This window comes from Tasmannia lanceolata, unplaced genomic scaffold (genome assembly GCF_043159265.1).
Source record: "Tasmannia lanceolata isolate RefF3 unplaced genomic scaffold, GAP_Taslan_0.1 ptg000020l, whole genome shotgun sequence".
NCBI classification, from domain to species: Eukaryota; Viridiplantae; Streptophyta; class Magnoliopsida; order Canellales; family Winteraceae; genus Tasmannia; species Tasmannia lanceolata.
This window is the reverse complement of record NW_027518697.1, coordinates 24,027,769-24,053,012: the sequence shown is the minus strand read 5'-3', so window position 1 is coordinate 24,053,012 and position 25,244 is coordinate 24,027,769. Positions and strand designations below refer to the sequence as shown.

General features: G+C 45.1%; 2 protein-coding genes across 3 annotated transcripts; one reads left to right on the top strand and one right to left on the bottom strand.

Annotated features, from left to right (window-relative positions):
• Positions 1-6,305: 6,305 nt before the first annotated feature.
• On the top strand, positions 6,306-9,815 carry LOC143854695 (putative glucuronoxylan glucuronosyltransferase IRX7). 2 transcript variants are annotated; one of them, XM_077364789.1, is made up of 3 exons: positions 6,306-7,190; positions 8,287-8,475; positions 8,757-9,168. In XM_077364789.1, the coding sequence occupies exons 1-3, from the start codon at positions 6,564-6,566 to the stop codon at positions 9,030-9,032; spliced, it is 1,092 nt and encodes a 363-aa protein (XP_077220904.1). In that variant the 5' UTR covers positions 6,306-6,563; the 3' UTR covers positions 9,033-9,168. The 2 variants fall into 2 exon arrangements, with proteins under 2 accessions (XP_077220904.1, XP_077220903.1); XM_077364788.1 differs by having other exon boundaries at positions 6,310-7,190; positions 8,287-8,537; positions 8,757-9,815.
• A 10,720-nt stretch (positions 9,816-20,535) lies between these two features.
• Positions 20,536-24,661, bottom strand: LOC143853900 (uncharacterized). Its single transcript, XM_077363597.1, has 2 exons — positions 24,529-24,661; positions 20,536-21,641 (listed from the first exon to the last, which is right to left on the bottom strand). The coding sequence occupies exons 1-2, from the start codon at positions 24,659-24,661 to the stop codon at positions 20,536-20,538; spliced, it is 1,239 nt and encodes a 412-aa protein (XP_077219712.1).
• Between the last annotated feature and the right edge of the window lie 583 nt (positions 24,662-25,244).

Sequence of the window (25,244 nt, the reverse complement as noted above, 5' to 3'; positions counted from 1 at the left end):
CCCAACTATTATACCCATCCACCCCATCGTCATGTAGCCATCACAACACCCATGCCATATAAGCCATGGCCCATATCTCACCCAGGTTATGTAAATCATAGCCTGTCTCCCACCTATAGCCCACACTCCAAATCGCCCCTATCATCAATGCCATGACATACACCCCAGCGTGTCCCATATTCACATAACCTATCCCATGCATCATTTGCCCCACATACCCATAGCATGTCCCATATTCATATAACCCATCCCATGCATCCTTTGCCCCACATACCCATGACATATTCCATGTTCATCTACTGCCACATCTCGCTACCCAAACCGCCATAGCCATCCCAACAGACCCAATTGGCATAGCCATCGTCTTATCCCACATATACGTACGTAGCCTATTTCATATCCCTATACCAAGCGATTTCAATGGACCAGCCTAATCCAACCCCGACATAATCCGGTTCCACCCGAACCTAACCCGACAAACCGGTTCAACATCAACCCCAACCCGGTCCGACTAGGACCAAGACCCAGCCTTAACCCGAATCAACCTGGGCCAACCCCGTTTTGACTTGGACCTAATCGGACTCAATCTGGACCAATTTAGTCCAATCCGGATCAGCCTGGTCCCACTTGTAATGAACCCAACTCAACCCGAGCCTTAAGCCACACCCCAACCCGCGCCCTAAAGCAGAACCTCAATCATGACTCTAAACCCGAACCTGTATTCAAACCTGTTCTCAAACCCGAACCCCGCAGCCCCCTTTGGCTTTGACACAACCCGGTTCAGCCCCAACCCGGTTCAACCCAACCCAACTCGGACCTGCAAGCCAACCCCAACCCGGTTCAGCCTCAACCCGGTTCAACCCGACCCTACTTGAACCCGCAACCCAACCCCAACCTGGTTCAGCCCCAACCCCAACCCGGCTCAGCCCCAACCCATCCCAACCCCAACGCAACATCAACCTGACGCGGACTCAGTCCGTTTCAATCTAACCATGGCTCAACCCTACTTGTACCTAGCCCCAAACAACCGAACACAACCTACCCAGCTTATACACAAACCAAACTCATTCTGGTTTCACCTTCATTCAACATCCGCATCCTCCATACACATTTGAACATCACTTTCTAACCCCCACATCACTACATCCATTAAACCCCATATTCCAACGGCATGCTCAACCTCCTTGTAGCCATAACTCCATCCATCATAATCCCATAGCCTTCCCATCACCTACTATCTAATATCCCATCCATCACCCCATTAATCCATATGCCATCCATCCATCAACACAGCCCATCAACAGATCTCAACCACAATCAATTCACTCGGTCAAATCATCCTCGCTTATGTCTAATAGCCATCCTATGATCATATCTCTTTCCCTTAAAACCATGGCCATATCCCATCGCCTATACATCAAATCCCCATACATCCCATCCCATTTATCATGTCCATACCCCATACCACCATGCCTATGACACCCTACCCATCTTCCATTCCAGCTTAACCTCCACCAGCCCATACATATCATCTAAATTAACCTCATACCCTTTAATTCCAAACTATCCATCCATGCTCCCATCCCCACACTATATCACCCACTGCCGTACCCATACCCATAGATCATACTTCCATACCCATTATTACCACCCCCTAACTATTCACCCATGCCCGTCATCCCAACCCCATCAATTCCAACAGACTCTATCCCATACAACTAATTCCAGACGCTTCTCATATCTTTATGCTTGAATCCCATTAGTGTACCTCTCTCGGTGATCCCTAACTAGCCTAATCCCAAGTGGGCCTCACCCTTGCCTAAACTGAGTGGACCCCACCCTTACCCAATCAAGTTGCACCTGTAGCCCATTCGGGTGTCATCCATAAACTTGCACCTGCTTTCCCTAATTGAATTGAACCCTTTTCCCAGTAAGGCTGCCCCCTTTGCCCAATCCTAACAGTACCCCTTTTGCACCCCAACCAAGTTACAGCTCTCTAGACCTCCACCAAGTCTTCTATCTTCTTAAACCTGTTTGGCTGAATATCTATGGTTCCAAAACCAATGTCCATAGATCCACTCTCATAGGTCCACTCCTTGATGGTTCCTTTGAAGCCAATTCCAAAACCCAAATCCAAGTTCCTAATTAATCCAAGATCTTACCTTAAAATCAATTCCCATTCCAAATCCCAATGGAACTACGTGTGGCTTGATCCCCATCACGGGGTACGTAGGCAACTTGGCACTCCCAAGTTCAGTTGCACATTTCTCCATCCTTCTCGTTCCCCTACACCCTTCTTCATCCCTTCCATTTCCCTATTCACCATTTCATTTTCCTTAAACCCTTTTTGCATGTTAGATGTTTCATTTGGCTTAGTTGCATGATTAGTTGTATGTTTAGATCTCTTTAATTATTCTTATCGTAAGCTTAGAATCACATGCTAGTTGTTTTGCTTTGCTCTTTGCATGTTTTAGTATTTTGCATGCTAATTGCTTTCTTTGCATAATTAGTTGTGTTTGTTAAATTTGGAACTCAAAAGAATTCAAAAATCTTAAAGAATCTAAGAACTCATAATCATCTAAGATGAAAAATTTCAATCTCCAAAATATAAAGTTCTAGGCTCTAAACTTAGAGATCACACTCTAGGTTCTCAAAATAGAATTCTTAGAATCCAAAGTTCACAAATATACTAAAAATGTAACTTAAGTCCATTGCATTAAATCTAGGTTCATATAGCATAGGTCACTTCACCTCAAATCAATCAATCTAATTCGACTGAAACCGAATCTCAACAATCTCATGAAATGTAAAAAACACTCACATAGGCACATAGGCATGTAGTTGCATGTAGGATGCACTCCTGGGCCGCGTGAGTCTAAACTGTGAACGGTTAAATAATTAGAATGCACTTAGGTTAATAAAATTCACATTCACCACATTAGTTAAACCTAAATAATTAAAGCTTTTAAAAGTTAGGCAAGGTCGGTGCTGTACACTTTGTGAGGTACACCTTCCGACCTCATAACCAGGTAACTTACCCATAACTCAAAACGTAGACCAAATTAACAGAGTTAATCATGGGTCGTAGATCCATAATCTAGGTGCGACTCCAGTCAGTTGCTTCTTTTGTGAAGTTAGGACTTTTATCCTAAATTTATGGAAAAAGCAATCATATTCAAATTCAATGGACAAAGGCGCTATCATCATCATAAAAACACACGCCCTTGTGGGCCACCACCTCCGGGCTGGATCCACACGTCCATAATCAATGGGGGAACACTGACATTTTGAACCATTGGTGGAGGAGGTGGTAAGCGTCTTAATATTTCCTGAAGAGCAATAGAAACATTACCAACTTGTGTCGCCAGTTGGTTGAATATAGTCATAATGACTGGAGTAGTATCTTCATTGGTAGGCGCTTCCTCCGGAATAGGATTTCCAGGGATTGTGGCCTGTGTTTGACTCTGGGTCATTACTCCTTCGCCTTGTGGGTTGGCAAATTTTGAGGCTTTTGATCTCAAATTTGTCATGGTCCCACGGATGGCGCTAATATGATGATGCTGAAATCCGCTTTACACGATCTAACGGTGATAGAGTTGACCCTGTAAATAACTCACACTTACAAGGGACGTGTTAGTTATTGCTACGATTGATTTCTTAAGTCAGAAATCGGAATCACAGGTAAATTGAAAGGAAGGAGATTAGATTCAGAAACGTTACCAACAAATATGAATGGGGAAGGATTATGACTGAACTTGGTTGTTGCCAAGCTGCCTATGTACCCTTTCTTTAAGGAACAAGTCTAACGTAGTTCCATTATAAATGCAAGGGTCTCATTTTATAGAGAATAGAGTCCTTGATGATTAGAATCTTACTATTTTAGGAGTCTTACCTAATTGGTCGACTTCCCCGGGAGATAAGTTGACATCTATTTTTAATAGATATCTTACTTCCCTGAACGAGTAAGTTACTGTTAATAGGACTCCCTAGGTGGAAAGTTGCCTCCTGATAGTACATTACCTTTTTGGGGGATGGTTTCCCAACTAGAGACGCTGCTATTTATAAGGAGAGGATAATACTTCATTATCCTTCTTCCTAAAATCAGTGAGTTGGTTTCTAATTATTAGAAAATGCCACGTGTCAATCATCGACGAATGGTGTCGATTTTACCCCTAACAGGACCCAGGTGAATAACGTATTTTCTCCAACAAATCAACCTTGAGGACAATGTTGTTTCTAAGGGGGAAGGAATATTATGTGCATGTTAGTGGTGTTAGCTATGTGTGAAGTTACTAAGAGTGCTATGTAATGAGAGTAGTGGTGTGTGGTTATTAAGTAGTGGTGTTGATGTCATGTGAGTAGTGATAGTCGGTTAGGATAGTTTTGTTAGTAGTGGTTGCATTATGCATGTGCCAAGCGACATATATTTGTATTTAAAATGTTATCATCTAATGAAAGTGTAGAGAAATTTTACAGAACAAAGGAAACTTTGTTCTTAGAAACTTTGTTCTTGGAGAGCCATGGTTCCTCTCGAATCGAGCCATTAGGAGGTCCGGTTGCCTCGAATTAACCTATCTCCCCCTCTTTTTCTATTTTCTGTTTGTTTGCTTGTGTTACGGCCAATTAGGCATGTAACATTAGGACACCCGGCAAAAGTGTATGTGGCAATCAACCCCATTGAATACTTCTCACATGGCGTACATCAGCCCCTCTGCAGTCATTGATACACTGCTACAGGGTGTCCCAAGTAATCATAATCAAAAGGCGCAGATTTATCACTTTCCATTTTCTTATTCTCAAGGGTTGGGCTTCTGTCACTTTGATGTTGTTCAGACCCCTTCTCGGTTGTATTCTCGGTTCCGTAGTGTTACTCTTCATTATAATACATAGAGGGTCTATTATTTTTTGCCATTAGGTCCTCTATATTGGCCCCACTTGTATATGCTTAATTATTTTAAAATTTTGCATTAGTTTTTTCATTGTTAGGACATCTATATATATATATATATATATATACACACATCGCCATGGACGGTCTTAAAGGTTCTGTTGTAGACGGACCATGATTTACCAAGACAAGGCTTGAGATTTAGTTGGTCTATACACAGGGACTTGCTTTGATTGGAAGATCATTTTGTAGAAATAAACATTTTTAATTGTACAGATTGAGATGATCATGAAGCACCAAAAATCTATGCATCATAGTCTTTCCAAATTAAGATTCAAGTAAATTCTAATAGGCACTCATTGCTGTATACATTTGGTCTTTTTGTCCTTTTGTTTTTTGAGGAATGCTAGACTCACAGGAGCCCTTGCAAAAAATAAGGAAAAGGGCGCCCTCATTGGTCAAAACTGCTTTATGGCAATTATGACCGTGATTTTCTGCCCATCCTAAATTGGTTTTCACCAATGAGGTCGTCCTTTCCCTGTTTTTTGCAAGGGCTCCTTTGAGTCTAGCATTCCTCTTTGTTTTTATGTTGGCCCTCCAACTTACTCATTTTTAATGGGAAATGATATTTACGCCCCTTTTCATCACCAGGACACCCATTTGCCAGTGTACTTTGCAATCAAAGCCACTGGATTTTTTTGATGTAAAGTACATCATCTCCCTTTTTGCCATTGATACACTCACGTTGGGTGTCCCTGGTGATGAAAGGGGCGTAAATATCACTTCCCTTTTTAATTAGTATAGATTTAAAGTTCAGTTTCCCCACCGGATGAATATAAGTGAAGTCTTTAATAAGCATCCAAATAAGATAAATATTTTTCCAAAAAAATAATTTCTTTTCTTCCTATCTGTTGAACCAAACTCTTAAAACAACTTTTTATAAGAAAGTAATGAAACGAGAAGGCTCCTAACTTTGATTAAGAGTACACTGAAAGAGACGAATTAGGTCGCATTAATGTGCTTCGTTTTCAACGCTCACAAGGTTACTACAGTCAACATCTTAAATACTTGAGGGTATTTTTGTCATTAAATCTATCATTTTCCACCTTGAAAATTAAAAAAAAGGAAGCTGCCCCATCCCCCACGGCAGGGTCACATCTCTTCTGCAACATCATGTGACTTATAGCCCAGACACGGAGAACACAAAAGAATAAATAAATAACCATTCCAAAAAAAATGATATCAGCACAACCATGTTTTAATAGTTGCACAAAATTAGCTTGTCTTTTCTTTTTTAATCCACTTGTTCGACTTTTTGGGAACTGTAATAAACTTTAACAGCTCCTTAAATAAAAGAGGACAAGTTGAGTTAGTACAAATATCAAAAAATGTTTCTGCTCATATCAATTCTCTTCAAAACTCTCTCTGTCAAGAAAAGATAACAAGAACACCAAATCCTCAACCACACCAAACCCAGCAAGAAGAGAATAGGAAAAAGAAAAGAAAAAGAAAAAGAAAAAGAGAGAAACCCAACTGCCCATTTCTCAATTTTTCTTACTTAATCCCTACTCCATATCCAACCATTTTCGAAAGCCCCATCTCACCCACCAAAGGTAAGCTTTCTCTTTCTTGTGGGTTTTCCCTCTCCCTTTTAAATTAGTATACAAATCATAACATGTTGTACATCAAAAGAAGTTCCAAAACCAAGGGTCTAAACCCAAAAATGAAACTCCGAAGAAACGATAAGACCTTATGTTACAAATATTTCAGATGGTTTCTATGGTTTTCACTCTTCATCTATTTCTTCAGCTCTTATCTTATCAGCCCTTTCAACAAAACTATCATACTCCCAAAAACCACAGTCTCTCAATCTCAAACCAACTTTATTTCTCGAGCTCTAATCGAAACTCTATCCAACGCGACTGACTCTTTTCATGGTTCGGTACAAAGAGATCTCAAAATCTATATTTATGAGTTACCATCAGAATATAATAGAGATTGGTTACGAAATGAGCGGTGTAGTAATCATCTGTTTGGTGCGGAGGTAGCTATCCATGAAGCTTTGATGAGAAGTGATGTGAGGACTTTTGTTCCATCTGAGGCCGATTTTTTCTTTGTTCCTGTCTATGTTTCGTGCAATTTCAGCACCGTTAATGGGTTTCCTGCTATTGGTCACGCCCGGCGTATTTTAGCATCGGCGGTGCATTTTATCTCTTCTCAGATGCCTTTTTGGAACCGGAGCTCCGGGTCCGATCATGTCTTCGTTGCCTCCCATGATTTCGGGGCTTGTTTTCACACTATGGTAATTGATTTTTCTTTCATCTGGTATTTTTCGCTATTGATATTGGCACTACTATATTTTAATAAATACACGGACTCAGCTTGTCTTTTATGTTTTAATTGGCTTCTTTGGTATTTTGGCAAGTGTGTAATAACATTTGACAGCTGTTTATTAATAAAAGACTAGACGAGTTATGGCAATTATGAAAACATTGTAGTGTCGATAAATCGACAGTTGCAAGGGATTATTGGGTTATCAATCAGCGGTAATTTATATTGGGGAATGATATCCCCCCCCCCCCCCCCCGCCCCCTGGCTGACGGATAAAATCCTCCCCTTTAACGTTTCTCGTTAAGTTTTTAAACGCAAAGAAAAAAGTTAAAGGGGGTGAATTTATCCTCTAACAGTGAACCATTCTCACAGAAACCGTCAAAAGGGGGGATTTTATCCGTTTAAGTGGGGGAATATCATCTCCCTTTATATTTGGGAAATGTTATCAGCACTCATGGATTTTGATGAGGACACTCTCACTTTATTAAAAGTACGATATGGCAAACACCATAGGATGATCCAAACCGTCCATTACGTGGGCGACAGCCTAAATAGGTTGAGCCCCCCTAAATTATTTCCATAGGTTGATCATAACCCTACGATCCATAGAGGTTTAGGATAACCCTTCTAACATTCAGATCGGAGGGTTAGGATCAAGCTATGGAAATGATTTTTTGGGCACGACCTATTTCGGTTGTGACCCATCTAATGGACGGTTTGGATCATCTTATGGTGCGGGTCATACTGTACTTTTAATAAAGTGAGGAGTGCCTTCGTCAATATACAGTAGTGCTGATAACATTTCCCTTATATTTTTCTCTGATTTTTTTGGCTACTGACATTGGCACTGCCATGTTATGATAAATGCTGATCTCAGCTTGTCTCGTCTGTTTTAATTGGTTTCTTTAGTTTTTTGGGAACTGTAATAACTAGTGACAGCTGTTTAATAAAAAGAGACAAGATGAGTTAGTGCAATTATAAAAACTTGGTACTGTCAATATCAGTAATCTTTTTTGTTATTCTAGAGTTGCAAAGGGATTAAATTGGTCTTTTTTATGTTGATGAAGGAGGACGTTGCAATTTCGGATGGGATTCCGAGTTTTTTGAAGAAATCGATAATTTTACAGACTTTTGGTGTAAAATCTCGGCATCCTTGTCAGGAGGTGGAGAACGTATTGATTCCGCCGTACATCTCGCCGGAAAGTGTACGGTCAACGTTAGAGGCTGCCGCCGGCAACGGGGAGAGGGATATCTGGGTATTTTTCCGGGGCAAAATGGAAGTTCATCCTAAGAATATTAGTGGACGATTTTACAGCAAGTAATTATTTGTTTTTCCTCGTTTGAAGTTTTTAACCAAAATGGGTGGCAGTATCAAATCTTTCTTACATTTTTGTTTTTTAGGACTGTGGCCCGTAAAGTAAGTTTTGAAAAATACTAGACTATACACGGGTTGCTGCACCATATAAAATCTCTTTTATTCGAACCAAAAGGGGTGGCAATATCAACTGGTTCTGACATTCTCTTTTGTTTTGTTTAGGGGAGTGAGAACGGCTATCTGGAACAAATACAATCGCAACCGGAAGTTCTACATCAAGCGGAAGAGGTTTACTGGTTACCAGTCAGAGATCGTACGGTCAGTGTTCTGTCTGTGTCCTCTTGGGTGGGCCCCATGGAGCCCAAGACTGGTGGAGTCGGTTGCCTTAGGGTGCGTGCCGGTCATAATCGCCGACGACATTCGGCTTCCGTTCCCGGAATCCGTTCCGTGGCCCGAAATCTCTCTCCGAGTCGCCGAGAAAGACGTAGGGAAGCTTGAAAGAATATTGGAACACGTGTCAGCGACTAATTTGTCAGATATTCAATGCAATCTGTGGGACCCATCTAACAGGCGGGCCCTCCTTTTTAACCGGCAGCTTCAGGTCGGTGATGCCACGTGGCAAGTCCTGGATGCCCTTTCCCGGTCGTTGAGGCGTTCACGAGTTTTGAACCAGTCAGATATTGACACGCGGAGATGAGCTGTTCTTAAGAGTTATGGTCCTCCACTTTTCCTTAACGTGGATGCTGACGCTAGCAATAATGGAGTACAGCTGGCTGTTATTAGACCCGTGACCTCATTGTCTGTTGTCAGTAGAGAGAATCTGTGGACCCCACTCCATGTCTCTGCCACTTCAATGCTTTGCTGAGTTGGCATTTTGTCATTGGTAAAGAAGATAGTATTTTGATACAGTACAGTACCACCCTCGGTATTAATAATCAGTGGCTCCGAGAATTTTTATAAAAGAGGAAAAAGTTGGTTCGGACGTAAAGAACGAGAGAAATGCGAGGCAATTTTTGGTATTGGGAAAGGGTAAAGTTATCCCCGCACTGCGTAGTTTTGATAACGGCACCCCTTTAGACAATCCCAAAATAATAAAGTGTCATTTCCCATTGAAAAAGGAGTTGTTGATTCCTTTACCCGGTCAGAATCTGAATATAAATCATTGCAATAAGAAATTGTAGTTTGGATTATTATTTGAGACCCACTTGGGGTGGCCATTTATTTATTTATTGAAAATATATTAAAAATCATATATTAAAGGGAGATGATTTTTTCGTAGGAGTAAGGGCGCGTATGATTTTTCCTCTATATTAAATTAAATAATAATTTTATGTTCAATTTATTTTGGGTGATAATTTCGCACCCACTTTAGGATAATTAGCACCTTCAACCTCGAAAAAAAGTGTCATATTCTCTTTTAAATGGGGTGTGAATTATCCTACAGTGGGTGCGATTTTTACGTCACCCTTAATTTTTTCATGTTTAGAGTGCTAAAATCATCTCCATTTTATTATTAGAATTTTCCTTTTCTTCCTCGCCGCCCTCTATTCAAGACTGCTATTTTAACCCAATGGGTGGCACGAGGAAGAAAAGGCGGGCAAATATATCGTCATTCTGTATCTAGATAATAGAGGTATTTAAGGAGGGGGCAGAGTGCCAGCTGAGTTGTGTCAGAATTCCTTAGACTTTTGTAGCGTCTTTCTCAATAAAGGGCACCAACGGTCGCAACATGAGATGAATTAATTCAAGGAAAAGCCTCATGTATTAATTCAAGGAAAAGCTAGTCTGTCAAGTACACCCGTTTTCATTCTTCATTTTGTGAGAGGGAGGATAAATTTGCACCAGCTGTCGGATAATTCGCACCACATTAGTATAAAAAAAAACTTTAAAATCTGCCGCATAATTCACGTTGGAGGGGTGCGAATTTTCCTACTGGGAAACTGGGAGTGCGAATTTATCATCGCCCTTCTTTTTGATGATTTTATATGTAGAGAGAGCTCGGGCAAAAACGGTAAGCCGAGACCAAGTCTCCTTTGATACCGTTCTATTTGAAACCCGGGAGGCTATATTTTTCTTACGTTTCGAATCGGGAGTTTGGATATTTGGATTTTGAATTGAAAGTCCAAAACTGATTATTGACTCAAAATTAGGCCAGTTTGTTTTAGATATAGCGAACCCATTGCGTACCAAACATATTGTTCAAAATAGATTCTTAGGCTCTGTTAGGCCTAAAATCGGTAACAGATATGACAGTGACGTAAGAGCCGAGCTGGAGGACCCGAGAAACCGAGGTGAGGGAGCTGAGTAGCTGAGCCCTGCGTAAAGAGCAAACGTGGTCAGAATGACCAACCAGGAGTGTTACTCCGGACAGGCCATTCGACACTCAAGTCAATATGAGCAGGAGTGCAGAGCGAGTTTAAGAGTGGTGGGTGAGAAGTTATTACCCTTGTTTATGAGCTTTAGAAGCCCTTTTATAGAAGGAAGCCTGGGGTAGTTGGGGAGTTATTACTCCAGGACAGGTGTCAGCCAGCTATAGCTTCAAGCTCACCTACTCGGCTGTAATTACCAAACTACCCCTGCTGACGTGGGATCAGTGGTGGGCCACACTTGGGCCACGTGTCAACAGCTAATAGGCTGCTGTTTTTATACCCCATCAGTTGCCCCCCAGTTCTCCAAGTCATTACGGTGACTTGTGGAAGTGTGGTGAGTTACATCTCTGGTCGGTGGGAGTCAGCCAGGAAATTTGTCAGTCCGACCTGTGAGTCAGTTCGGAAATTTGTCAGTCCGGCCTGTGAGTAAGTCCGGAAATTTGTCAGTCCGGCCCGTGAGTCAGTCCGGAAATTTGTCAGTCCGGCCCGTGAGTCAGTCCGGAAATTTGTCAGTCCGAACTCTAGTTCTGAGTCCGGCTCAGGGGAGTCATCTTCTAGTAGCTCAGGGTCTAGTTCGTCGGGTAGGACCCAGGATAAGCCGATCAAGACACCAGCCCCACAAATGGCAAGTCATGATGTTAGTGTGGATATCGTAGGTAGTGATGACGAGGTGGTTGGGGACGAAGTGATTTTGGATTTGAACACCACTCCGCTCCCAACGGATAGTTATCTCCAAGCAGAGGGGAGTGTTGGTAGTGACGTCGGCGAGGCGTCCACAACGTTTCTCCCTGGCCGGGCCGTTGAGGTCGTAGCGAGGGCTCGGATGGACGCCAATCCTAAATACAACGTACAAGCTCTTCACGAGGAGAATTACCTTGATGAGTCCATGATGGTGGGCATTAGGGATAGGTACTGTGTTCCCCCCAGGTTTGGGCTGAGGGAGGCGGCAGAAGGAGATAAGGCCTGTAATGAAAGCTCTGATGTTTGTATATACGATGAGTCGTTGAGGGCCGGACTCAGGTTCCCTCTGCACCCATTCTTCGCCGCGGTGCTTCGACACTACGGGCCGGCTCCGGCTCAGGTTGCGCCAAACTCATGGAGGATGCTGACGGGGTTCGTATACCTCGTCCAAGGCCAGCTTCAAACTAACTTGTCTGTGTCGTTATTCCGCGCGTGTGCGCAATTGAAGAGGCACAAGGGCGGGGGTTGGATTTACATTAGCCAGCGCCCGGAGGTGAAAATGATCACTGGCATTCCCTTTTCGATACACTTATGGAGGAACAGGTTCTTCTACGTCGAGGACAGGGAGTCCAACGAGCCCTGGCCGGTTCCTCTGAAATGGGGCGCCCGGATACAGTCGCAATGAGTCGCATGCCATTACTTGAGGGCGAGGATGTGAGGACGTTTGCCCTAATCCGGGAGGAGCTGGACCGTGAGGGACCCATTCATTGTTCGGATTTCCATGGGGAAGAGATTCTGGTTGGGCTGGGCCTTAGTACTGCGACCCCGGCACGTATGTGTCTAGTCTCGTTTTAAAACTCTTTTTCTTGCTTCTGACTGGTTTTGTTTGTCTATGTTGACTTTCAGAGATGCAGCAGCAGTCCCTGGTAGACAGAATGAGGCAGGGGGCATTCGGGAAGGCCCAGCAGGGCCAGAAAAGAAAGGCCGTAGAGATTGCGAGTCCGGCCCAAACCCAGGACACGCTGCCGCCTCCCACAACCAAGACTACAGTGAGGTCGGTGGGCGCCTATGGCTGGGGCGTGGGGTCCTCGAAGTCGGGGGGATATTTGCTGGAGCCCATCCTCCCCCGGCGAGGACCGGGACCGGAGACAATATTTTTCGGCCCAATTGGGCCGTCCAGAAAAATGATACCGGCCTTGGTGAGAGCCGGGTGGCTAAGGAGCTCCTCAGTAAAATTCTCCTCAGCAATGACAAGCATCAGGTTCTCAACGAACCTCCAGTTGCGGCTGACGAGGCCATATTTTCGTCAATTTACCAAGTGAGATGGCCCTTGAGTCCTGGTTTATCTTTATCTCGTGCCTCGATTTCCTGTGTTAACACTGGCTGGTCTGTAGGTTTTATTGTATTATAACGACCTCCGAGAGAAGAGCCAGAAGTTTTCTGAGGCCATAACAAAGTCCGAGGAGGAGAACGGGAAATTGATGCAGGAGGCCAAAGAGCTACAGAGGTCCGATGAAAAGACGATCGAGGAAAACAAGCAGCTCAAGGAAGAGTTTGCCGCTCAGTTGGCCGCACAGAAGGAGAAGGCAGCAAAAGCCCTCAACACTCAGAGAGAGAGAGAGAGAGAGAGAGCCCGAGAGAGGTAGATAGTGGCCGTTCAGAAAAAGGAGGACGAACTCTTTATTCTGTCCAGCGAGGCCTACAAGATTGGGTTCTTTGACTGCCTTCAACAGGTTAAGGAATCCAATCCGGCCGTGGTTTTGATGGGAATGGTTCTCCCTAACCCACCGACGATTGGCGGTGACGAGCCGGCCACCACTGCTGCACCCATGGACCCGGAGGCGTGTCCAGTAAGGGATGGTAGCCAAGGGGTGCCTTGAGCTCCCCTTCTTCCTTCTCTTTTCACGATTTCTTTTTGTAATGGTCCCTTGGAGGCCCAACTTTTGTAACAGCCTTTTGAGGCGTTATTTTTGTAATGGCCCTTCGAGGCCCTACTTCATGAATGGAAAGTAAATTTTGTTGTCCACCCCTTCTCCACTTGTCTGTTTCTAGTTAATACTATTTGGTTCTATGCTATGTCGATAACACTCCAGACAGGCGTTTCGAGCTTAGGTTGAACCTGGTCCTGGCGGGGGCAAACCGTGGTGTTCTAACCATCGAGTACCCTAGCTTCAGCGACCAGGTTTCCTAGTGGCGAGTACCCAAGTTTTAACGAACTGGGTTTCCAATTTGATGAGTACCCAAGTTTTAGCGAACTGGGTTTCCGAGGAGCTTTGGTTTTTGCATCCGGACTGGTCCCGGACCAGGAGTGCACTCCCGGTCTTTGCGGAGACGAGCCGTGGCGAACCAACCATCGAGTACCCTAGTTTTAGTGAACTGGGTTTCCAATTTGATGAGTACCCAAGTTTTAGCGAACTGGGTTTTTGAGGAGCTTTGTTTTTTGCATCCGGACTGGTCCCGGACCAGGAGTGCGCTCCCGGTCTTTGCGGAGACGAGCCGTGGCGAACCAAGCATCGAGTACCCTAGTTTTAGTGAACTGGGTTTCCAATTTGATGAGTACCCAAGTTTTAGTGAACTGGGTTTCCGAGGAGCTTTGGTTTTTGCATCCGGACTGGTCCAGGACCGGGAGTGCGCTCCCGGTCTTTGCGGAGACGAGCCGTGGAGAACCAAGCGTCGAGTACCCTAGTTTTAGTGAACTGGGTTTCCAGTTTGATGAGTACCTAAGTTTTAGGGAACTGGGTTTCCGAGGAGCTTTGGTTTTTGCATCCGGATTGGTCCCGGACCAGGAGTACGCTCCCGGTCTTTGCGGAGACGAGCCGTGGCGAACCAAGCGTCAAGTACCCTAGTTTTAGTGAACTGGGTTTCCAATTTTATGAGTACCCAAGTTTTAGCGAACTGGGTTTCCGAGGAGCTTTGGTGTAAGCCCAATGGTTTCCACCTTGGCATTCCCATCTTATTTTGATGATTCCAATACACAAGTAATTTAAGATCACTAATGTGTTTGAATGTCTAAGTTGTAGATCATAATGGTGTCAAGACAAGATTGCTTGGATTGAGGCCAAGAAGCTCTCATTGAACCACATTCGGAAGGCCAAAGACATCGAAGATCCAAGACAATTGAAGACTTGAAGAATCTATTGAAGATCGAAGTTTATAGAATGTATAAGATCCAATCTTAGTATTAGATTTTAAGAGGCATAAATTAAGTTAATCTCACACACCGTAAATGTATAAAAGATTGTCCTTGTGGTGTTCCAACACCTTGGAACCCTCATAGCAATCCCATCTTGGTGTAAAGATGGAAGCCCAAAAACAGAAATTGAAAATCTGCTTAACATAGGCTTCTCGGAACTCTGAGAGAATTCTCAGAGCTCCGAGCTTGAAACTCCGAGAGATGGTCCAGTAACATTTTCTCAATTCTGTTTGTATTCCCGGAACTCCGAGAACACTATAACGGTAAGAAAAATAGCCGTTGGGAATTTTCACAGAATTACCACTATGCCCTTGAACGGTCATATTTGGGTTTTTCTATAAATATGGGCATTCCAAACTTTCCAAACATGAATCCTAACACTCTTAAACTCTACTTGAATATCCCAAGAGTGAATCAAAGCTTATTTATGCCTCTCATCCTCTAAGATTAGGATTTGGATTATAGGCTCAATTTGTACATCTTATTCAAAGTTGTAAACCCTTGTGAGGGATTTTTTAGTTCTTTCTTTCTTATTCTAAGATTGTATTTGGGCTAGTGTAAAGGGACGCGGAGCCATCCCTAAAGGGCTAGTGCGAAGGGGACGCGGAGCCATCCCAAGAGCGAGTGCGAGGAGACGCGGAGCTTTCTCCGGTTCGTGGCAAGTCTTACGAGGCAGAGCCGAACCAAATTGTAATTGGGTTGATTCCTCGCCATTAAAGGAATCCTTAGTGAAGCCATCAACAAGTTTGGTTGGTGGAGTGGAGTAGGCCTCGCGTTATGAGGACCAAACCACTTTAAATCTCGGGTGCACTCTTTCTTATCTTTTGCTCTACATTTGCATTGCACTTAGGATTTAACTTGTTTGCTCAATATTCATTCCTTGATCCCTTGATCTACAAAATTAGGTTAGAGGTTCTCAAAAGATTAAAACTTGTTAGGAACCTAAATTTTTGTCTCCTCATTTGTTGCCATTTCGGGACCACCCTTGGATTTTCACTTGGTATCAGAGCCTTGGCTCTTAAAAGATTTTCTTTTCTAAAAATCTATGGAAATTTTTTGTTTTCAACAAGGGAAAGATCATAAGATCTTTGGCAACTTTCTAATTGTGAAATGACGGATAAAAATGGAACCGGACTTCCGGAAGGCCGTTCCACAACTAGACCTCCTTTCTTTGATGAGTCCAACTATGGACATTGGAAGACAACGATGCGCATCTATCTTCTTTCGATAGATGTGGAACTTTGGCACATTGTTGAAAATGGATACATTTTGCCTTCCAAACTATTTGAAGAATGAAGTGTCGTAGAGAAAAGGCACACAAATTTAAATTACAAAGCTATAAATTCTTTGTTTTGCGCCTTATCTACTGAGGAGTTTAATCGAGTTGCTCTTTTTGATTCCGCCAAGGTTATTTGGGTTACACTTGCCGTTACCCATGAGGGAACATCACAAGTTAAGGATTCCAAAATAAACTTGTTAAAGAGCAAATATGAAATGTTTAGAAATGGGTCAAAATGAAAGTATTTCCGATATGTATACCCGATTCTCTAAAATTTCTAATGAATTAGCTAATCTTGGTAAATCTTATCCTACTGATGAGCTTGTGAGTAAGTTGCTTAGGTCACTTCCTCCTTATTGGGACCCAAAAGTCACCGCCATCCAAGAATCAAAAGATTTCAAGACGCTATCTATGGAGGAGCTTGTAGGATCTCTAATCCCTCAGGAGATGCTCCTCACTAGCCGTCAAGAAGAGAAGAAGCTGAAAGAGAAAGAAAGAGAAAGCCGATCTCTAGCTCTAAAGGCCTCCAAGACGGACTCATCATCAGGTGATGCGGATAGCGATGAGGAAGAAACTTTAAGGAAATTTAAAAGCTTATGAAGAAAGCAACACAAAATGGATAAAAAGAAAAAGAAAGAAGAAAGTAAAGTAGAAGGAGGAATTAGGTGCTATAATTGTAAGAAGACAGGACATATAAAACCGGAGTGTCCACTTCTCAAGTCATCTTCCTCAAGATACAAGGGAAAGAAGGATTGGAAGAAACACAAGGCTCTTGCAGCCGGTTGGGATGGGGAAAGCACGTAGGGCTAGAGTTCAAGCGAAAGGGGAAGATAAAAAAGAGGATCTTTGCCTCATGGCACTCTCCCATGATGTTGAGGTAAATTCTAACCCCTCTTGCCATTCATCAAGTAGTGATAGTGAAAACATATCTTATGATGAATTATGCTCAACCTTGCATTCTCAAATTTCTAAAAATAAGGTTCTTAAAAAATCTATTTCAAAATTAGAAAATGAACTTGATTTTTTGAAAAATGAGTCATCCTCTTCCATATCCAAATCTCAAGCACAACTTGAAAATGTTAAACTTGAGATTAAAACCCTTAAGGGTTGTTTGGATGAGAAAACTTGCCAATTTGTCAAACTTCAAGATATGGAAAGCTCTTCCAAAACTTATGAAGATGCCAATAATGATTTTTTAAATCAAATAACCCATCTTCATAATAAAAATGAAAGGTTAAGATTATGTCTCCATGGTTTTTTAAATGGTGATAAAATTATAAACATAATCTTGAAGAAGACTAGTCAAAGACCTAATCATGCACATTATGATAGGACTAGTTTATCTAACCCTCATGTTAGATGCCATTATTGTGGAATTAATGGTCATTACCAATTCCAATGTACATCTAAGATTAGGGATTATGGTGGAACCAAGAAATCTTGGGTTCCCAAAGCCCCCATATGATTCTCTTCATATGTTCTTAGATTAGGGGCTTATGCTTAAAATTGAATATCTTTTTATAGTTATTTAAATATCCCCTCTTGTATTGAATTTATTTTTCCAATAGGGGGAGTTCTATGTTTGTCTTTTTCCTTGAAAAAGGGGGAACTTAAATTTGTAAATTTTTATCCCTTTGTTTTTCTTCTACCCCATCTTTTTGATAGATGCCAAAGGGGGAGAGAAATCTAGGTTAAGAAAATATATGCATGCTTTAATGGAAAATCTCTTGTGCTTGTCATCATAAAAAAGGGGAAGATTGTAAGCCCAATGGTTTCCACCTTAGCATTCCCATCTTATTTTGATGATTCCAATACACAAGTGATTTACGATCACTAATGTGTTTGAATGTTTAAGTTGTAGATCATAATGGTGTCAAGACAAGATTGCTTGGATTGAGGCCAAGAAGCTCTCATTGAACCACATTCGGAACGCCAAAGACATCGAAGATCCAAGACAATTGAAGACTTGAAGAATCTATTGAAGATCGAAGTCTATAGAATGTATAAGATCCAATCTTAGTATTAGATTTTAAGAGGCATAAATTAAGTTAATCTCACACACCCTAAATGTATAAAAGATTGTCCTTGTGGTGTTCCAACACATTGGAACCCTCATAGCAATCCCATCTTGGTGTAAAGATGGAAGCCCAAAAACAGAAATTGAAAATCTGCTTGACATAGGCTTCTCGGAACTCCGAGAGAATTCTCGGAGCTCCGAGCTCGGAACTCCGAGAGATTCCTCGGAGCTCCGAGAAATGGTCCAGTAACATTTTCTCAATTCTGTTTGTATTCCCGCAAGTCCGAGAACACTATAACGGTAAGTAAAATAGCCGTTGGAAATTTTCACAGAATTACCACTATGCCCTTGAACGATCATATTTGGGTTTTTCTATAAATATGGGCATTCCAAACTTTCCAAACATGAATCCTAACACTCTTAAACTCTACTTGAATATCCCAAGAGTGAATCAAAGCTTATTTATGCCTCTCATCCTCTAAGATTAGGATTTGGATCATAGGCTCAATTTGTACATCTTATTCAAAGTTGTAAACCCTTGTGAGGGATTTTTTAGTTCTTTCTTTCTTATTCTAAGATTGTATTTGGGCTAGTGTAGAGGGACGCGGAGCCATCCCTAAAGGGCTAGTGCGAAGGGGACGCGGAGCCATCCCAAGAGCGAGTGCGAGGAGACGCGGAGCTTTCTCCGGTTCGTGGCAAGTCTTACGAGGCAGAGCCGAACCAAATTGTAATTGGGTTGATTCCTCGCCATTAAAGGAATCCTTAGTGAAGCCATCAACGGGTTTGGTTGGTGGAGTGGAGTAGGCCTCCCGTTATGAGGACCGAACCACTTTAAATCTCGGGTGCACTCTCTCTTATCTTTTGCTCTACATTTGCATTGAACTTAGGATTTAACTTGTTTGCTCAATATTCATTCCTTGATCCCTTGATCTACAAAATTAGGTTAGAGGTTCTCAAAAGATTAAAACTTGTTAGGAACCTAAATTTTTGTCTCTTCATTTGTTGCCATTTCGGGACCACCCTTGGATTTTCATTTGATTTTTGCATCCGGACTGGTCCGGACCAGGAGTGCGCTCCCGGTCTTTGCGGAGACAAGCCATGGCGAACCAAGCGTCAAGTACCCTAGTTTTAGTGAACTGGGTTTCCAAGAGTTCGCGGAGATCTGCAAAAGAGTCTCTATATCATTCATTTTTAACAATATTTACAAAGTCACCTTTTACGCCCGGCGATTTACTATTGATACTATTTCCGAAGATTCTTGAAGTTTCATGCATGGGGTAATAGGTGCTCCTCCAGCGTTTTCAGCCTATAACTGCCCAGGCGAATCACCCCTTTCACTCGATACGGTCCCTCCCTAGTCGGAGAAAGTTTTCCGACCTTTTTTGGCTGAGAGATAGCAGCTTTCCTTAGGACTAGATCCCCTGCTCGGGATTCTCTGGGGCGTATCTTCGAATCATGATAGTTGGACACTTTCTGCTTGTAAGCGGCGACCTTGATACGAGACTCTTCCCGAGCTTCTTCCAGCAAGTCGAGGTTCGCACGGAGCCCATCATCATTGAGCCGCTCGCTGAAGTTGGTGACTCTGGGAGACGGGGTGCCTACATCGACTGGTATACTGCCTCCGTTCCAAAGGACAGGTTGAACTGTGATTCACCCGTTGGTGTGCGCGGAGTGGTGCGATACGCCCATAGAACGTGATAAAGCTCATCTGGCCATTGGCTAGCCTTTTCGTCCAGCCTTTTCTTTATCCCCTGCAGCAGGATTCGGTTCGTCACTTCTGTCTGCCCATTGGTCTGCGGGTGCGCTACTGAAGTAAACCTCTGTTCAATTTTCAAGTCGAGGCAAAACTTCCGAAAGTTCCGGCAGTCGAACTGTTTACCGTTATCTGTTATTAAGACGCGGGAGATCCCGAATATGCAAACCACTGACTTCCAAAAGAAGTTCTGCATGTTCTGCTCTGTGATCTGGGCTAGAGGTTCAGCCTCTACCCACTTGGTAAAATAATCGATGGCCACTACTACGAACGTGCGCCTTCTGGAGGCCGGTGGAAAGGGGCCCAAGATGTCCATCCCCAAAACTGCGAAGGGGAGTGGGCTTATGATCGGGACCGTAGACACAGCAGGCTGGTGAATGGTGGGAGAGAACTTCTGGCATCTCTCGCACTTCTTGACCAGGGTCAGTGCGTCTTGTCTTAATGTGGGCCAGTACAGACCTCTCAGCAACACTTTGATCGCCAGGGCCTTGCCCCCTAGATGTTCCCCGCAAATACCTTCGTGTGTCTCTTGGAGGGCGTACACGGCATTGCTGGGCCGGAGGCACTTTAGGTACGGGAGGGTGTAGGACCTTTTGAACAGGTTCTCACCATCCAGGGAAAACCGGGCTGCTCTTTGTGTCACTTTGCGGGCCTCTTTCTTGGCTTCGGTTAGTATCCCACTACGTAGGTAGTCGATGATCTCGTCAATCTAGCAGGGCTCGTGCTCCACCTGCATCACTTCAGCGGCCTTATTTTCTATACTGGATTTCTGAAGAAATTCCATGCATATATTCCCGAGAGTTGTGTATCCGGATGCGGCCAGCTTAGACAGCACATCCGCTTTTGTGTTTTCTGTTCTGGGGATTTTGATGACCTCAAAACTTTTGAACTTAGTGGATAACTGACGGACCTTGGAGAGGTATTTGATCATACGCTCGTCGCGGGCCTCGTAGATTCCTTGAATCTGGTTTGCAACCAACTGGGAGTCACAGTAGGCTTTCAGTCTTTGGGCGCCGGTCTGGACTGCGAGATTCATTCCGGCGAGGAGGGCTTCAAATTCAGCCTCGTTGTTGGATGCGCAGAATTCGAACCTCAGGGCGTAGTCTAAAGTGAAGTTGTCCGGCCCGGTTAGAACCAGACCGGCTCCACAGCCACCCTTGTTCGAAGATCCGTCAACGTGCACTTCCCAGAGCGGTTCGGCGTTCGATGGATCCTGTTCTGCTGGTGGTATGGGGATGACTTCTGTTTCGGTTCCATCTTCTGTTCGCTCCTTAGTTGCGATTGCCTTTCCCGCAGCTGGGGTTTGGACACTTTCGGGTTCGGTGATCTGCTGGGGGATGGTGCATTCAGCCACAAAATCCGCCAGCACTTGAGCCTTGATTGCTGGTCTTGGCATGTACAGGATGTCGAATTCACTCAGCTCCACGGCCCATTTCACGAGTCGTCTTGAGGTGTCCGGCTTATGGAGAACTTGCCTGAGCGGCTGATCGGTAAGGACCTTTATTGTGTGAGCTTGAAAGTACGGCCTCAACTTCCTGGCTGCCATGATCAGGGCGTACGCCAACTTCTCGACCCGCTGGTATCTGACTTCGGCATCGTGCAGGACTTTGCTAACACAGTAGACCTGTTTTTGTTGGCTGTGCTCTTCACGAACTAGGACAGTTGCTAGAGCCAGGGGGCTCACGGACAGATACAAGAGTAGCTCCTCACCTAGTTCCGGCTTTATCAATAGTGGTGGAGAGGACAAGTATTGCTTCAACTCCTCGAATGCGGCCTGGCACTCCTCTGTCCAGGGCGCCGTCTTGAGCCCTTTGACTGCGTTGAAGAAGGGCAGGCACCTCTCTGCAGACTTTGAGATGAAGCGCCCCAACGCGGCCGCCATTCCTGTTAGTCGCTGCACTTCTCTGATGGTTCTTGGTGGTGTGAGCTCCACCACGGCCTTGATCTTCTCTGGATTGGCCTCTATCCCTCTTTGGCTTACCATAAACCCTAAGAATTTTCCCGAGCTGACGCCGAAGGTGCACTTGGTGGGATTGAGCTTCATCTTATGCTCTCTCAGGACTTGAAATGTTTCTTTCAAGTCGGAGACGTGATCTTGCGCACTTCGGCTTTTGACCAGCATGTCGTCGACATAGACTTCCATGTTGCGGCCGATCTGGTTTCGGAAGAGCTTGTTCACGAGCCTCTGATACGTGGCTCCGGCGTTTTTCAGGCCGAAGGGCATGACACGGTAGCAGTAGGTCCCCTGGTCTGTTACAAAGGAAGTCTTCGGTATATCTGACTCATACATTCTGATCTGATTATATCCGGAGAAGGCATCCATGAAGCTCAATAGTTCGTGACCTGCAGTGGCATCAATGAGCTGATCGATTTTTGGGAGCGGATAGCTGTCCTTGGGACAGGCTTTGTTCAAATCAGTGAAATCAACGCAGGTCCTCTACTTTCCATTTGTCTTCTTCACCAGGACCACGTTTGCCAACCAGTCCGGGTATTGGATTTCTCGAATGAAGTCAGCTCTCAAGAGCCTCTCCACTTCTTCTTTAATCGCTTGCCGCCTTTCGAGGGCGAAGTGTCTTCTTTTCTGCTTCACCGGCCTGCAGGTTGGGTCGACACCAAGTCTGTGCGCGCTGACCTCCGGGTCTATACCGGGCATGTCCACGGGGGCCCACGCGAAGACATCTGCGTTGTCCTGAAGAAATTGGGTGAGGCTGTGCCGGGTGCCGCTGTCTAGAGAGGAGCCGATCTGAACGACCTTCTCATCATCATTTTTGCACAAGGGGATGGAGATGAGGTCTTCGGCGGGCTGAGTTCCCTGAGCTTCATCCCATAGATCGAGTAACTCAATCGGCGGCGACTCCACCGCGTTTTTGCCCTTGAGTGCCATTGCATAGCACTCCCTGGATTGCGGCCCCAGACTTCTCCCACGCCGTTTGGAGTAATAAACTTCATCTTCTGGTGATACGCTGACGCGATGGCGCGGATCAGGTTCTGGCCAGGCCGTCCCAAGATAGCGTTATAGACCGAAGTGGCCCTCACTACCGGGAAGTTGACCATGGCGAAATCTTGGCAGGGCGGCTCTTCGACGAGGACGGGGAGTTCGATCTATCCCTCCACCTTGACGACCTCTCCTAAGAAACCGAACAGATCTGAATTCGCCGGCCTTAAGCGGTCGTCATCTATCATCATTCTCTCGAAAGCGTGATAGTACAAAATATCGGCCGAGCTCCCATTGTCGACTAGGATTTTCTTCAACTCCCAGTTTGCGACGAGCATGGTTAAGACCAGGGCGTCATCATGTGGCAGTATCAGGTTGTCGAGGTCCGCATCTGAAAAGGAGATCTCATTCTCCGTCTTCATCTTCTTACTGAATGTGTGCACGGCGTTGACTCGTCGTGCATATGCTTTTCGAGCAGCAGACGATGTGCCCTCAGCTGCCAGACCGCCCATAATTGTGCCGATTACCCCCCTTGGCTGGGGGCAGTGTGCCTCTGGTTGCGGACTGGATGGCGGAGGGGATTGACCCCGTGCAGGGGGTGGCTGTGACCGCCGAGGGCTCCGGCCCTGTGGGCCTTGCTCCTTGTGCTCACTCCTGTGGCTGTCGTTTATGACATACTTCTTCAAGTATCCCCGGCCAATCAGCAGCTCGATTTCTTCCTTGAGCTGCCAGCATTCGTCTGTGTCGTGGCCGTGGTCCTTGTGGAACCGACAGTACTTCGACTTGTCTCTCCTGTTTCCCTTGAAGATCATACGGGTCGGCCACCTTACGAACTCTTCTCTACTAATAGCGGCCAGTATGTGTCTCCGGGAGGTGTTGAGAGGGGTGAAGTTCTCCTCCCTCCTCTAGGGGGACTTTTCTCTTCTGACGGCCTTGTCATCCCTACGCTCTTTAGTAGGGTTCTTGTCTTCAGAGGTTCTCCTCCGATTTGAGTCCAGGGCAGCCAGTGTCTCTTCCACTGATATATATTCCTCTGTCACGGCCACTAGATCTGCTAGAGAGTGTGGATTCCGGCAGGCCACTGCTCGACAGAAATCATTAGATCTAGCACCTGCGAGAAGCGCGTTTGTAGCGGCTGAGGGATCTAGATTCGGTACTTAGAGTACCTCCCTATTGAAGCGTTTGACGAAGGCTTTCAGAGGTTCATTATCCTCCTGCCGCAAGGCCATCAAGGATGCTGTTGTTTTCCTTGGCCTACGGCTGCTCATAAAGTGGCAGACCAGATCTTCCCCGAAGTCATCGAAGTTGCTGATGGAGTTCGGTTTGATCCTTGAGTACCAGTCCCTTGCCGCACTAGTTAGGGTCGTCGGGAATGCTCTGCAGAGGAAGCCGTCTGACGCACCGTGGAGGAGCATCATTGTCCTGAACGTCTCCAAGTGGTCCACAGGGTCAGTGGTCCCGTCGTATTGCGGGACGGTTGGCATTTTAAATCCTCTGGGTGCTGGGGCACCCATGACGTCGTCGGTGAACGGCGTTCTGCTTGAGAACGCCCTAGAAGCGGGCCGGCTCTGATCCTTTGCCAGCTCTTCTATTCGGTGGTGCATCTCTTCCATCCTCCGTAGCATCGGATCAGCCCTACGGTCTGGTCGGTCCAGTGACCTGTTTCTCTCCACGGATTGGCTCGCCGCGGAGCCGGACTGGCTTTCCGGACTCCTACGATGAGGTCGGAGTTTTTCCTGTGGCGCGCGGTCTTCCTGGGCTCAATACTTTTGTGCAGAGCGGGACCGTGATCTCCGACAGTGGTGAGGTTCTGTGTGGGCGTGCCTTGTTTTGGAGTGATGGACTCGCCAGGTGGAGTGGTGAGTCCTGTTTTCCTCGTGACGCGCCGACTCTCCTCCATGAGCGCGTGACCTTTCCTGTAAAGGTCGCAGAGCTTCTGGAGGATGTTGGGGAGGTGCTTGGATCAACTGCTGGTACTGACCAACAAGAGTAGTCATCTGTTAGAAAAGAGCTTGCATCTGATCCGGAGTAGGAGTAGGGTTGAGGTGTTCCGAGCGAGCAGGGCTTTGCTCGGCTGTAGCAGAAGTAGCCACCACCTGTGAGGCGATTCACTCACTCCGGGTCCTGTGAGGTAGCACGGCGCGGGTAGTCCGTGCAGTTGGTACTCGCGCATTCCTCCGTCCTGCCATTTTGTATATAGGGGATTCGAACAGCCTTCAGTCCATGGTCCCATGGATGGCGCCAATCTGTTAGGCCTAAAATCGGTAACAGATATGACAGTGACGTAAGAGCCGAGTTGGAGGACCCGAGAAACCGAGGTGAGGGAGCTGAGTAGCTGAGCCCTGCGTAAAGAGCAAACGAGGTCAGAATGACCAACCCGGAGTGTTACTCCGGACAGGCCCTTCGACACTCAAGTCAGTATGAGCAGGAGTGCAGAGCGAGTTTAAGAGTGGTGGGTGAGAAGTAATTACCCTTGTTTATGA